The sequence below is a fragment of the Danio rerio genome, chromosome 13 (genome assembly GCF_049306965.1).
Source record: "Danio rerio strain Tuebingen ecotype United States chromosome 13, GRCz12tu, whole genome shotgun sequence".
NCBI lineage: Eukaryota > Metazoa > Chordata > Actinopteri > Cypriniformes > Danionidae > Danio > Danio rerio.
In genome coordinates, this window is record NC_133188.1 from 1,743,521 (window position 1) to 1,758,866 (window position 15,346).

The window sequence follows — 15,346 nt, forward strand, 5'->3', positions numbered from 1 at the left end:
AATCATTGAGACTTGGCGGGATAAATGTAAAACAAGCCAATCAGGGTGTGTCTCTGTAATATAAAATAGTTTTTTGCGTGTTGGAAAATGATGTGGGAGTTAATGATGTGTCTGACGGTGCATGCTTGCTTGTGAAGTTCCCTTACCTGTGTAAAAAGCGGGGGCTCGTCCGGGATAGCAGTTTTTTTTTATTACAACTACTTTTTCTTTCTGATAGAGTAACTGATCTGATAGATCGCTTGCACTTTAGCATGGCATTTAAAGCATACCGTTATTGCATGAGTCTGTGGGATACAAATGATGTGATATTTGATTGCTATAGTATCTTAAAGCAGAAGAGGGTTTGCAAGACAATGAAGGAGGGGGGGTCGCCTTGTGATTTCCAAAAATGTATTAATTTTTTTAAACCATAAAAATGAACATATTTTATCCATAACCTACTCAAGAGAACAAAGAGTCGTTTATAGTTACTATATAATTTATACTGTAGTTACTAGTTCTGTTGGATTGTGACCCCTGGGGTAATTACATTTTAGTAAAGACAGCAAGAGTGTCAGATGCAGCAGATTGATTTTATAACACCAGGTTCAACTTACTGGCACATTTACAGCCCTCACATACATGAAAAAATTTAAACGAGGAATAGACTTGGGTCTATTGGTGTGTGTGTGTGTGTGTGCCATTGCATGCTGTCACGACTTTGTATCACAAAACCAAGGGAAAGATCCAAGTGCAGCAAAACACAATTATTGCCAAACAATAAAGATCCAAAAAAAAAAAATGACAAAGGGACAGGCAAGGTGCCAAAATCTACGAAAACATGAAGTGCAAAAATGAATCAAACACAAACTAAACAGGTATCTAAAAACATAGTAATGATACTAAACAAAGTGAACAAACAAACAAACCAAACACGATAAACCAGATCACGAATAAAGCACGACAGACCTAAACAGAACATTGAAAATATGAAGGCAAACTAAACACAACATAACAGGGCTTATAAAGACAGAACTAATTAGACAATGAGGGACAGCTGGAAACAAGGAGTGATCACATGACTAGGATACAAAACACAAAAACCAAAACAAAAACTGGTGCCCTTGAAAACCAGCAGAGGGCACTGCAGCAGGTGTGACACATGCAAGGTTTCTGCATTTATAACCACCTCAGAGGATATTAGGGGTGACAAGTCACTGGCATTATCATTTTGGGGGTCGCAGGCAAAAAAGGTTAGGAACCCCTGTCTTAGAGTGCATGATTGTCACTCAACTGTGTAAAAAAACGGGGGCTCGTCCGGGATGGCATTGTATACATTTTTTTCTGATAGTCACTTGCACTTTAGGACATGCATACAAGCTAATCGGACAAACCGGTTGTGGCAGGAAAGCCCTCCACACCGAGGTAAGCGGTCAGCTGGTTAGCGCGAAAGGAAACGCCGTCATACCGCCCCGTAGTGTTCGCTTAAAAAAATTAAATGCAGCCATATGTACCTCCGGCTACACAATTCACGGTCTCCAGAAACGTCCGTGGAACTACGTTTTCAAAATGAGCCTGGGATTTAAAATGTAAGTCATTTGTGGATAAGTGCTTACTGGGGACGTGAATCATTTAAAAAAATTCTGTTTGATTTGGTGGACTGGTTCAATCAGTACACTTAGAAGATCCAGTTAAAAAGAACCTTTTGTTCGCAAATCAGCCTTCGCTAGCCTAGTAGGAAAAACAAATTAATTGATATTAAAAGTTGCCATTCATTCATTCATACATGTTCTTGTCAACTTAGTCCCTTTATTATTCCGGGGTCGCCACAGTGGAATGAACCGCCAACTTATCCAGCACGTTTTTACGCAGCGGATATAGTTGGCGGTTCATTCCACTGTGGCGACCCCGGATTAATAAAGGGACTAAGCCGACAAGAAAATGAATGGATAACATCAACCCCAACCCTAAACCCAAACGTCACACTTATGTAAAAACAGATCTGGAGTCTCCTCTATTAGTATAGCTGATTACCCATGTGGATGGATAATAACAGCCTTCTGTGCCTACCAGTAGGTGCAGAAGGCTCCTACTGGCCCATGTCTATCAGCTGATAACCACTCAAACCGACCATTCAATCGAGTGATAACGAAGCAGGTGGTAGCATTAAAATAGAATCTTAGTTTACGTCACAAATACTTCAATCTTACTACTACCTTACTAACTATTAATAAGCAGCTAATTAGCAGTTTATTAAACTAATAGTCTTAGTTAAAGGTTTGTTTTCATGTGGCTTAAAATACAGTGTTATCAAAACAATCTCCTATCACTTTGATTATCATCACAGGAAAGCTAGCCTGAGATTTAACTGTCCTCCTCCAGATTGTGTAGGTTTGCTGATCATGTCCGGTGGAGCTGCTCCTTATATTACAGTATTATCCGAACGTAACAACATCCTGTAAAAGCGATTACGCTCTCTGGCTGACGAAGCTTCTACCTGCCAGGAGGGATGCATTTCATGTGTGATTAATCCAGACATCCCGTGCATGTTAGCTTCATCAGAGGCCAAGAAAACCCACCAGTGTCCTTACAAAGCCCTCAGATGCTCACTGCAGTACACCCACTAGCAGGGTTGCACATTTGTGTAAGGACTCAAGCTATCAATGAATGCTGTACATCTCATTTCTGATTGATCTAATGTGCTCATTCATTTATTTTTATTCGGCTTAGTCTCTTATTTATCAGGGGTCGCCACAGCGGAATGAACCGCCAACTATTCCAGCATATGTTTTACACAGCACTGGGAAACACACATACACACTCATTAACACACACACTCATACACTACGGCCAATTCAGTTCATCAATTCCCCTATAGTGCATGTGTTTGGACCAAAACCGGAGCACCCGGAGGAAACCCACACCAACACGGGGAGAACATGCAAACTCCACACAGAAATGCCAACTTGACCAGCTGGGACTCGAACCAGCAAACTTCTTGCTGTGAGGCAACAGTGCTAACCACTGAGCCACCGTGCCACCTTAATAATGTGCTCATTTACTGTAAAAAAGTTTCTTTCAGCCCTTTTGTTCCCTGTAATTATTTATGCATGTGTTTATTTATTTCCAGGCCAGGCTGTTTGACCTCTGGGAAGGGTTTGGGAATAGGGATTTGTTCATTTTTGTATTATTTCTGCTGTGCATGCACTCAGTTGGAGCAAAACATGGACATTTAATATTATCTTTTAGCTCAAGCTGTGCCAAAATAATCAGATACATGCACAAAAGTTTCTGCCTTAAACTGTTCAATTAAATCAAATGAAAATTTGTAGTCTAAATATTTTAAGTTAAACCTTGTATAACTATAGAAATGATTAGCTAAAACCTGATTAACCAATCGTACCTGATTAAAACCTGATTAACCAACACAATCTCACAGCAATTCGTAACTTTTGGATTTAGTAATTCGTATGAATTCGTACAATCTAATTTGTATAATTTAGTACGATTTGCTCATCCCCCAATGACGGTTTGGGTTAGGGGTGTGGTTACGTGCCACGCCTCCTTTTTAAAATTGTACATTTTCGTACAAAATTAGCCACTAAACCAAAATGTAAAACACTTGCGTTTCCTCGTGAGATCAGGCTGGAATAACGTATTTAAGCAATATTAACTGCTTAACTTACTTTGTTCATAGAGAATTGGGAACATTTGTTTGCTAACTCTTTCCTTTATTTTAGGGCATGCCTGGTATACCTGGAAATGATGGTCAGAGGGGAATTAAGGTGATGCTTTTGCTTCTTTCTCGGTTTATTTGGCATTTGTTATTGGTGAGTTTATGCCTCGGGATTTCTTGGGAAACTTGAGTGTGCCAGCAACATTTCAAGGCATCGTTAGCACATGTCCAACACAATATCCAGGTCAATTCAAGTGTATTCATGCACTTTTCACAGTAATTATTGCTATTTAAAGCAGCTTTGCAAAACATATGCATTAATATTTTACAATCTAAATCAGAAAACCAATTAAGGTGAGAGTAGTACCTTTTTTTTCTTTTGAAGAGGTAATATCTATTTAATGTTTAGGAATTTATTTCTATTTTTGTTATATTATTGTTTAACAGTCTTACATTGCGTTTAGTCTGTTTAGAAAGCAACGTGCCTGAAGATTATTTTTACATAGGCATCTTAATAATTAACATAAACATAACTACTTATAAAGTTAATTTACCTGTAAACTAATAACTTTAGTCATTTGTAAAAGCACAAATATTTTTAGTAAAGTAGCCCTTTCAGACCACACACATGAATGTGAATCTCCCATTGCACCACATCTCAAAGGTGCTCTATTGGATTGAGCTCTGGTGACTGTGGAGGCCATTTGAGTGCTGTGAACTCATTGTCATGTTCAAGAAACAAGTCTGAGATGATTCACGCTTTATGACATGGTGCGTTACCCTGCTGGAAGTAGCCATCAGAAGATGGAGACACTGTGCTCATAAAGGGATGGACATGGTCAGCAACAATACTCAGGTAGGCTGTGGTGTTGACACCATGCTCAGTTAGTACTAATGAGCCCAAAGAAAATCTCCCCCACACCATTACACCACCACCACCAGCCTGAACCAATGATACAAGGCAGGATGGATCCATGCTTTCATGCTGTTGAGGCCAAATTCTGAGCCGAGCATCTGAATGTGTCAGCAGAAATGGAGACTCAACAGAGCAGGCAAAGTTTCTCCAATCTTCTATTGTCCAGTTTTGGTGAGTCTGTGTGAATTGTAGCCTCAGTTTCCTGTTCTTAGCTGACAGGAGCGGCACCCGGTGTGGTCTTCTGCTGCTGTAGCCCATCCGCCTCAAGGTTGGACGTGTTGTGTGTTCAGAGATGCTCTTCTGCAGAGCTCGGTTGTAACGAGTGCTTATTTGAGTTACTGTTGCCTTTCTATCAGCTGGAACTAGTCTGGCCATTCTCCTCTGACCTCAACAAGGCATTTGCGCCCACAGAACTGCCGCTCACTGGATATTCCCTCTTTTTCAGACCATTCTCTGTAAACCCTAAAAATGATTGTGGGTGAAAATCCCAGTAGATCAGCAGTTTCTGAAATGCTCAGACCAGCCCATCTGGCACCAACAACCATGCCACGTCCAAAGTCACTTAAATCCCCTTTCTTCCCCATTCGGATGCTCAGTGTGAACTGCAGCAGATGGTCTTGCCCATGTCTACATGCCTAAATGCATTGAGTCGCTGCCATGTGATTGGCTATTTTATTGCTACTTTACTATAAGACATTTTGCATTTAAAAAGTTATTGGTTTACAAGTGATAAGAAGCAGTAAAAGAAGATTTAATGACAATCCAGATGGTGTCCACATTAGACAAATATGTGCTGCACTCCTTTCTCTAAATAATAAAATGAGAACATGATTGAGTTCAAGCTGATTCTTGTTTTTTTGTGTGTGTTTGAATTATACCTGCCAACATTTGTCGCTGGGGGGTTATGTTCAGGGCTGAGATGTCTGAAGAACACTGTTGAGAACCGGGGACTGTGTACTGTGGTGTTAGTATCTACTATGAAGCGTGTTTTGAGCCACCGCTGCGAGCAATGTTGGCCACCCAGGGGTTTTACAGACTGTATCAAAATGCTTAGGACCGGGGGGGGGGTTGGGGGTGGTTGACACAGGAGAAATAACAAAACGGGAGGGTGGCGGGAAATGTGTCTGAAATACGGGAGACTCACAGGAAAAACTGGAGTGTTGGCAGGTATGTTGTGAATTGTTTGTGTAATTTACTATCAATTTCTAAATGAAACAGCAAACATATTTAAAATGTATTTTTGTTGGTTTCTTTGAAGGGTGAAGCAGGCTTGTCGGGATCAAAAGGAGCCAAAGGTATACCTGGAGACGCTGTAAGTAAATCTAAAAGTATAGTAAGCACTTGAAAAATTACAATACTACAGTGAGTGTCATTTTTTTTGTGATGCTTTATTGTATTTGGTGCCATCTAGTGTCTGAATAATGCGCAGGTTAGTGTATACTCCATCAGCTGTTTTAGTTTCTGTCAGCTTTGTGTTTTTGACTGTTTGGTGCCATCTAGTGTCTGAATAATGTGCAGGTTAGTGTATACTTCATCTGCTGTTTTTGACCGTTTGGCACCATCTAGTGTCTGAATAATGCGTAGGTTAGTGTATACTCCATCAGCTGTTTTTGACTGTTTGGCACCATCTAGTGTCTGAATAATGTGCAGGTTAGTGTATACTCCATCAGCTGTTTTAGACTGTTTGGTGCCATCTAGTGTCTGAATAATGTGCAGGTTAGTGTATACTCCATCAGCTGTTTTAGACTGTTTGGTGCCATCTAGTGTCTGAATAATGTGCAGGTTAGTGTATACTCCATCAGCTGTTTTAGACTGTTTGGTGCCATCTAGTGTCTGAATAATGTGCAGGTTAGTGTATACTCCATCAGCTGTTTTAGACTGTTTGGTGCCATCTAGTGTCTGAATAATGCGCAGGTTAGTGTATACTCCATCAGCTGTTTTAGTTTCTGTCAGCTTTGTGTTTTTGACTGTTTGGCGCCATCTAGTGTCTGAATAATTCGCAGGTTAGTGTATACTCCATCAGCTGTTTTAGTTTCTGTCAGCTTTGTGTTTTTGACTGTTTGGCGCCATCTAGTGTCTGAATAATTCGCAGGTTAGTGTATACTCCATCAGCTGTTTTAGTTTCTGTCAGCTTTGTGTTTTTGACTGTTTGGCGCCATCTAGTGTCTGAATAATGCGTAGGTTAGTGTATACTCCATCAGCTGTTTTTGACCGTTTGGCACCATCTAGTGTCTGAATAATGCGTAGGTTAGTGTATACTCCATCAGCTGTTTTTGACTGTTTGGTGCCATCTAGTGTCTGAATAATGTGCAGGTTTAGTGTATACTACATCAGCTGTTTTTGACTGTTTGGTGCCATCTTGTGTCTGAATAATGTGCAGGTTTAGTGTATACTACATCAGCTGTTTTTGACTGTTTGGTGCCATCTTGTGTCTGCATAATCCGCAGGTTAGTGTATACTCCATCAGCTGTTTTAGTGTCTGTCAGCTTTGTGTTTTTGACTGTTTGGCGCCATCTTGTGTCTGAATAATGCACACGATAGTGTATACTCCATCAGCTGTTTTTGACTGTTTGCCGCCATCCAGTGTCTGAATAATGATCAGGTTAGCGTATACTCCATCAGCTGTTTGGTTTCTATCAGCTTTGAATTTTTAGAAACAATTAATAATCTATTAAGTCTTATAACATTAAAGTAATAGACCATTATTTTAAAGTGTTACCATTTTTAATTTACATAGAATTGATTGAATCATGAAAGTAGTAGCCTACATGAACATAAGCAGGTTGTGAGAGCTTTGTGAGAAGAGAACAAGCTCCTCAGTTTAAATAAAACTATAGTGAGTTTTTTTGAGAGTGTGTTTGTGTTTCTGCAGGGTGAGATGGGATTGCCTGGAATGACTGGCTCAAGTGGACAACCTGGCCCGAAGGTCTCAATGCATGTTTTTGCTTTCTAAATCCAAAATATTCAGAATTCATATGGAAAGCATTACTGCTATTGATTGCAGAGTTGGAGTCTCTGCTGCATTATTATAGTGATTTTAAAGCCATTGCTTGACAGATGGCCAAATGCCTTTGTTCTGTCTGCACTATTTTTCTCAATCGCCTTTCGTCATCTGTATAGACATGCATGTGGATTGCTACATGCGATGTGAAATTGTGCAGAACAAAAGCTATAGTTTATAAATGGTTATGATCCGTCAAACTGCATCAAATCATGCCTTTTTTAGGCTGTGTTCGAAGAAACAGACAGCAAAGTGTGTCCAGATTTCAAGGTCTCTATGCTTTTAAGTCTGAATGTTTTTAGTTTTTATGAATCATTGACCACTCTATGAGATAAAATGTACATACAAAATGACAGCAGAAGATATAAATATGTTGAGTTGTGTAATATAGACTCTGAAAGTTCATGTTCTGGTTGACTTTCAAAGAAATATTTGCAACACAGGATAGTTCTGAAAATGCAGCCCTTTATAGACCATTTCAATGTGGTAATGTCGTTGGCCCATGAACATTTCCTGCTTTTTATCAAACTACTTCATAACTGTAACAATTACTGTAACAATTTAATCATAACTTGATGCTAAAACAGCTGTCGTAACATTATTTATCAATATGTGGCTGTTTTTGGACTCTCGGCAGCTATAGAAATTAACTATGTAAAATAGGAATTAGGTTGGGACCACTGTTTTTGTTTACATCCCTCAAAATGGTCTATGCATTTCTATTATCGTGAATTATGTAGCCAGAGGTATGTATTGCTGCATTTCGTCTTTAAAATGAATGCTATGGGGTGGTATAATGCCATTCCGTTTCGGACTTACCAGCTAACTGCTAACCTCCCTGTGGACGGCTTTTCTGCTGTTACCAGTTTGTCCAGCAACTCGTCATGTACGTCAGTGGACTTGCGACACAGAGAGGAGTTGACCATGATGACAGGCTGCTGAAAAACGATTCCAGAAAACGAGTTAGACAAAAACAAAACCCAAAAATAAAAGTAAATAACAGGGTGAAGTTGGTAAAATCTGAAAACATGGTAAAAATAAGGTGAGAGCTTTTCTTTTGCTGTATTGCTTTAATTTGTCGGTTGGATTTAGAAAAGTGGGTGACACACTTTTGAAAAACACCAATGGTTGGGTTTAGGGAAGGAGGAGGGCGAGTCATCAGTCAGTCAGTCGACAGCAGCCTCTGGTGGATTTACGTGAGAACAGAAGGCACAATTGGCACTCGTGGGGGAAATTTGAGATATGAGAAAGCGTACACAGCGGCCTCTGGTGGATTCCCAAAAAAAAAAAAAACAGCATAAAAATTTACCAACTGGGATGTGTTTGGTGCCCTTCAGAAATGTATATAAGGGTACATTTTCAGAATGAGCCTGGGTTGGAGATTTGTCTGTGAATGCTTTTTTCCCTGCTTCCTTAAATTTATTTATTTTTTGTTAAATTAAACAATAATTACTAATAGTTAATAGTACACAACAACAAACAATAGTTACTAATTAAAACAATAATTATTAGTAACAGAATCAAATGTTCCCCATCACATTTAAGCAGTAATTTACATTAACATGTAAACATGTAAATTAGTTTACTGCAAATGAAACCTTTGTTGAAGTGCATTACAGTTTAATAAAAACAAAAGGACAGTGCTTAAAAGATACCCTCATTTCTCCAACACAGGCTCATTATGGATACGTACTGTACTCCTGTATACATTTCTGGAGTGCTCAAAATACGTCCCAGGAGGTAGGGACGCCACTGGCCGGTGCGGGCCCTATGACAAACTAAAGAGCGGGGGGTATTGTTGGGCGTGGGTGCTTAATTTGGGAATTGCGAGGTGCCGAAACAGATCGGGGTTACAGATGCGGCATGTTACCCGAGGATAGAGACGTGCCATGCATGAAAGTGTAAAGGTGTGTGGGGGGGGGGGGGGGGGGGGGGGTATTTATGGACTGGTGCAGTGGATGGCGGAGGAGTGTCGTGAACAAAAGTGAAGAGTTGGGGAGTCGCGAAAGGAAGTGAAAGTGAACAGCGGACGAGGGAGGAGGGCGGTTGAGGAGGGGGATCGGTAAAATGAGGAGCCGGATCAGATTTTAGAGGTGCCGGATCTGGATCTGGCGTGTTGCGGCACAAATTAAGCCCTGGTTGTTGCAAACGAAAGTGAAGAGCAGAGGAGGGGAGATGGGATGTGGGATGGAATGTAGCAGACAAAATTGAAGACGGGGGAGGGTGTTAATTGCAGCCCCTAATAGTATCTTTGGGGGCCCCAAAATGGCAGTTTTTGTCTTCATGGATCCCCCAGAGGCCGCTGTGTATGCTTTTTGAGATCTCCATTTTTTCTCGCGAGTGCCATTCATGCCTGCTGTTCTCATGTACAGCCACCAGAGGCCGCTGTTGACACACTGACTGACCGACTGATCCCCCCTACTCACCCACTAAACCCAGGGGTGACCAAACTCGATCCTAGAGGGCCGGTGTCTTGCAGATTTTAACTTCAACTTGCCTCAACAAACCTGCAAGGATGTTTTGAGAAAGCCTAGTAAGAGCTTGATTAGCTAGCCCAGGTGTGTCTGATTGGAGTTGGAACTTAAGGCCTGTGCACACCGAGACGTTTTTTGCTCGCGTTTTCTGTCGACGTTTAACGCCTCGTAACTAAATAAAGGTCGTCAATGTGATTGTGCACACCAACGAGCAAAACGCCAGGCGCAAAAGCGTCATTTAAAAAAAAACGCCTTATACTCGTTTTTTTCTCCACCAATCAGATCGGCACTTTTGTTCATGTGCACGGAGCTGCTGAAGTTACAGTAAGCAGCACTTGGAGGCGCTCAAGCGCAAAACCGTCAATTGCTCTGTGAACACTAATCATTTCTTCATTGCTAGAGCTGGAGCTGCTGCTTGAACCATCCATGCTTGTTCGAGTCACCAGTAACTTTATAAACAAACGTGCGAACTTCCTCTCCTCCTCTTCTTCTGTGTTATAAGCGGATGTCAGAAGCTTATAGTTGTGCAGCGCCATCTAATGTCAAAAGAGTGATTTAGCATACTCTTCAGCTTGACGCCAGTGAAAAGCGCTTGGGTTTGAACACTGAAAAACGTCTCGTAAAACGCTGACGATAAATGCAAACTAAAAACGTCCCGGTGTGTAGGAGGTGTATAGGACACCGGCTGTCCAGGACTGAGCTTGGACATGCCTAAACCCAACCAGTAGTGCTTTCAAAAGAAATCCAGTAAAGAAAAGCCCTTGCAGCCGCCTGATTTTTACCACATTTTCAGATCTTACGACATTTATTTATTTGTTTAATTTATTTTTGGCTTGTGTTTTTGTCTTATCCGCCATTCTTCTCCGGACTCGAACCTCTTAGTTGTGGTCAACTCCTCTCTGCATCTCAAGTCCGCTGATGTAAGTGGCGAGCCACTGGGCAAACTGGTAACACAGCTTGTATCGTCCACACGGAGGTAATCGGTCAGCTGTTAACACTAACAGGAGCAGAAGCCGTATGCGGTGTCATACCGCCCCGTAGTGTTCGTTGTAAAGACTAAATGCAGCCATGCATTCCTCTGGCGACCTAATTCGCACTCTTCAGAAATGCATACGGGGGTACGTATTTACAGTGATCCTGTGTTGACACTCTCGAACACTCATCTTGATTTTGTCTAGTTAATTCTCGTGCATGACATAACAAATCCATGACTGCCATTGTGAACGAAAGGCTGCGTTCAGAATAAATGTTTACCTCCTCGAGGCTTTTAATGAGATCTTAAAACAAGTTTCTACTCACTAACTTGGACACAAACCCAACTTTCCGTTATTAGGGCAATAAAGGGGAAAGTGGAGAGTCTGGTCAAGCAGGACCACCAGGACCAGAGGTAAAACAATCATTATACGCTTGAAGGTAAAGAAAAGATGTTGTGCTGGAGTTGATTTCTCCTCCTTATTTATTATGTTTATTTTTTAATGAAGGGTAAGCCTGGAGCAGACGGGCCCTCCGGTCAGCCTGGACATCCAGGAATGCCAGGATCACTAGGAATGAAGGTGAATAATATATTTTTCTTAATGATAATATCATACAGTAAAAGCATAGGCGGAGCATGTGTAAGGCAGGGGAAGGCTTAGCATCCCCTGGCTTGAGACCACGGAGAAGGCAGCAAGGAAAAAACTGCATTGAAAACATGTAACTGGTCTAAGGCAGAACATGAACGTAATTTAATGTTAATAATTAATGGAAAACTTTCGTTTATTGTAAGTTTGTCGATCAAATTCAAAGTCCAAAGTCTAAAAATGGAACTGTCCAACTCCGCACTTAGCACTGATGAGCGCTGCTTTTGACCGGAGTTGGCAGCAGCTCTGAAAACGAAACAGTAAGGGCTGGCCAGTGGAGTTTTCTGATTTGCTGGTCAAGGACGTAATAAATAAAATGACAAATGAGTATTACGAGAGAGGTATAATAATATATTATTCTGGTTTAATTAGATTTCAGAATTAAATGAAATGCCGTGGGCGAAGCAGTGGCGCAGTAGGTAGTGCGGTCGCCTCACAGCAAGAAGGTTGCTAAGTCGCTGGTTCGATCCTCGGCTCAGTTTCCGTTTCTGTGTAGAGTTTGCATGTTCTCCCTGCGTTCGCGTGGGTTTCCTCCAGGTGCTCCGGTTTCCCTTAATAAAAAAAAAACTGCTTTACTTCTAGCCAAAGTGAAACAAATAAGACTTTCTCCAGAAGAACAAATATTATGGGAAATACTATGAAAAACTCCTGAATCTGTTCAACACCATTTGGGAAATATCTGAAAATATTAAGAATAATTTTGACTTCAGCTGTATATCTGAGGTTTGGATGTGACATGCACTTTGTGGAACTGATTTCGCTCCAGTGTCCAAATTACATTTGCATCTTCTGACTTTGATGAGAAAGAAACTCTGCATTGCGTTTTTGGTCAGTGTTGGAGGCAAAAGCTCAGTTTATGGCGAGCTGATTTTCCAAGTGCAGCTCTATTAACTCCAGCAAGGTAATGATCATTTCTGTCATGCCAAACAAGAAAAGCATTCATGAAAATCTTGCTTGCGGTTTACAAGCGTTGGCCTCTTTGGGTAAAAACGGCATGAATTATTGACAGCTGTTTTTAAATTTAGAGCTAAATCTTAATTACTGCTGCTCAGAAGTGGCGATATAGTTATGAATCCATCACCCTGAGTTTTTGCATACACTTTTGAACATAATCTCCAACACTGTAAATTATGAGCAGGGTCTGCCCGACATGTGGTGTTTCAGATGTTATAGACTTCAAAGAAACTCGTTTTAACTTTCGAAGTACACAAATCATAAGTATACAGTGGTTAAAAGGTTGAAACCGCAAATGGAAATGCAACGCAGTGTTTTTTAATCCAAATGATCGGAGTAAACTCAGAACGATGTAGCTCCTTCAGTTAAAGTTCACCCAAAAAACTTTACTTACTATTTACTCCCTCAAACCTTTATTCTATTGAACACAAAATAAGATTTGAAACAGCTGAAAACCTGTAACTATTGACTTCTATTAGGAAAAACAGATACAATGGAAGTCAATGGTTACAGGTTTTAAGCATTCTTCGAAATATCTTCTTTTGTGTTTAGTGTGAAAAAGAAACTAATAAAGGTTTGAAACCAGTAAAGGGAAAATGAATAATGACGATTTTGGTGAACTATGCTTTTAATGCATTTAAGAAATTAAATGCATATAGATTTGTATGGCAATACACATTTTATGAACATATTTTGGTGACTTGCTTTTAAGATTTGCAGATTTTTCAGACCTTATGCTCATTGTATTTTATCCAGTAAATAACAGATAGTTAATCCACAGCTAGTATTTTGCCTGGTATTTCGGAAATTTTATTAATTTATTGTTTTTTATTATTTATTTATTTATTTATTTATTTATTTATTTATTTATTTATTTATTATTTATTTATTTATTTATTTATTTATTTTCTTATTTATTTATTAATTAATTAATTAATTAATTAATTAATTTATTTATTTATTTATTTATTTATTTGTTTATTTATTAGCTTATTTATTAATTTACTTATCTATTTACTCGTTTGTTTATTTATGTATGTATTTACTTATTTACTTGTTTATTTACTTATTTGTTTATTTATTTACTTATTCATTTATTTACTTATTAATTTACTTTTTTATTTATTTACTTAGTTTATTTTTTTATTTATGTATTTATTAACTTATTTATTTATCTTTTTATTTACTTATTTATTTATTTACTTATTTATGTATTTACTTATTTATTTATGTTTTATTTACTTATTTATTTCCTTCTGTATTTATTTACTTATTTATTTATTTATTTATTTATGTTTTATTTACTTATTTATTTACTAATTTATTTATTTATATATTTTCTTATTTGCTTATGTATTTATTTATTTGATTTTAAAAGAAAAAATTTCTGTGGTCTTAGTATGCTCACAATGTTCTCTCTGTTTCTTCTCGGTGACATAAGTAAATACAATAATCACAATACTTTTTTAAGATATAATAATAATAATTATCATATATTAATTGAATAATGGGTACGTTATTTAATAGGTACAACCAGTTGAGTCAGGAGCTTATGAATACGTGGAGTAGAGTTTGAGTGTCTTAAAGGGGTAGTTACATTCACCCAAAAATGAAAATTGTTTCATCATTTTTTCATCCATATTTGGTAGGTATAGCTATCTATGTTTCTTTGGGTTTATTTCTGTTGAACTCAAAAGAATATATTTTGAAGAATGTTGGAAACTGGTAAAATCTCACAAACTAATTGAAATCTTTGAAACAAGTAAAGGGTGTAATACATGTATTGTAAATTGTTTGTTCATGTGATTGTCTAACATTAACTAATAAAATTATTGTAAAGTGTTGTTGTTGTTATTGTAACCATATTGTAAAGCCATTTTGATGATTAAAAAAGGAAAGAGTAAAAAGATTTGTTTATTTAGATTCTTTTTATCTAGTTTAAGAGTTAAATTACAGTTTAATCACAAAGTAGGTCACTTTTTTTTGCTTAAAGGTTTCACTAAATTTAAAGTTAAAATATGAGCAGTAACTTTTTCTTCCTCAGTTTTTCAGCATTTCTCCTGTCAAATGTGTTTACAGGGTCAAAGAGGAGACACTGGTGAAAGAGGAGCAGATGTAAGTTCATCATATTCAGTTGTGATTTATTGGAAGAAAAATGTTATTGATGGAGTTAAGGATGAGGATTTTGGTGAAATTTTGTAGATTTTATTTCTGATCTCATGGTTTTTAGACTGAAAGAGAAGCTTCAACTTCAACTCTCTCTCTTCTTGAAAGTTTTGGCTATAAAAATAAACCTGAAAACCACATTGCATTGTGTCACGATCACTGGTGGATGTTGGCAAATGTCTTTAGGCTTGTATCACCAAAGAAAATGTTGTAATTTCATGAGTTATACATTAATTATATGATAAAATGCAGCTGATATGCATAAATGCAAACTTTTGTCAGTTTAATTATGCTGTAAAAATTTCTGTAAAATTTACTATAACTTACTAGCAAAATAAGTTGCCAGTACAACTGTGAATTTACAAGCACACTATAAACTTATAATTACAATTTACAGTAAATAACTGACAATTTTGGCTGCCAGTGCGACTCTAAATTTACAAGTACATTGTAAACTAATAGTTACAATTTACAGTAAAATTTACAGTAAACTGCTGACAATTGTGGTTGCCTGTAAGATTGTTAAATTGAAAGTGCACTGTGAATGAATTAATAATTACA

At 38.3% G+C, this 15,346-nt stretch overlaps 1 protein-coding gene across 5 annotated transcripts in view; it reads left to right on the plus strand.

Moving 5' to 3' along the window:
• col21a1 (collagen, type XXI, alpha 1) overlaps positions 1-15,346 on the plus strand; it is a 71,425-nt gene that overhangs the window by 39,251 nt on the left and 16,828 nt on the right. For all 5 annotated transcript variants that reach the window (XM_017358912.4, XM_068212984.2, XM_073920496.1 and 2 more), the window contains 6 exons: positions 3,720-3,764; positions 5,830-5,883; positions 7,444-7,497; positions 11,380-11,433; positions 11,528-11,599; positions 14,699-14,734. In XM_017358912.4, coding sequence (XP_017214401.1) covers positions 3,720-3,764; positions 5,830-5,883; positions 7,444-7,497; positions 11,380-11,433; positions 11,528-11,599; positions 14,699-14,734 — 315 coding nt within the window. The remainder of the gene's footprint in view (positions 1-3,719; positions 3,765-5,829; positions 5,884-7,443; positions 7,498-11,379; positions 11,434-11,527; positions 11,600-14,698; positions 14,735-15,346) is intronic.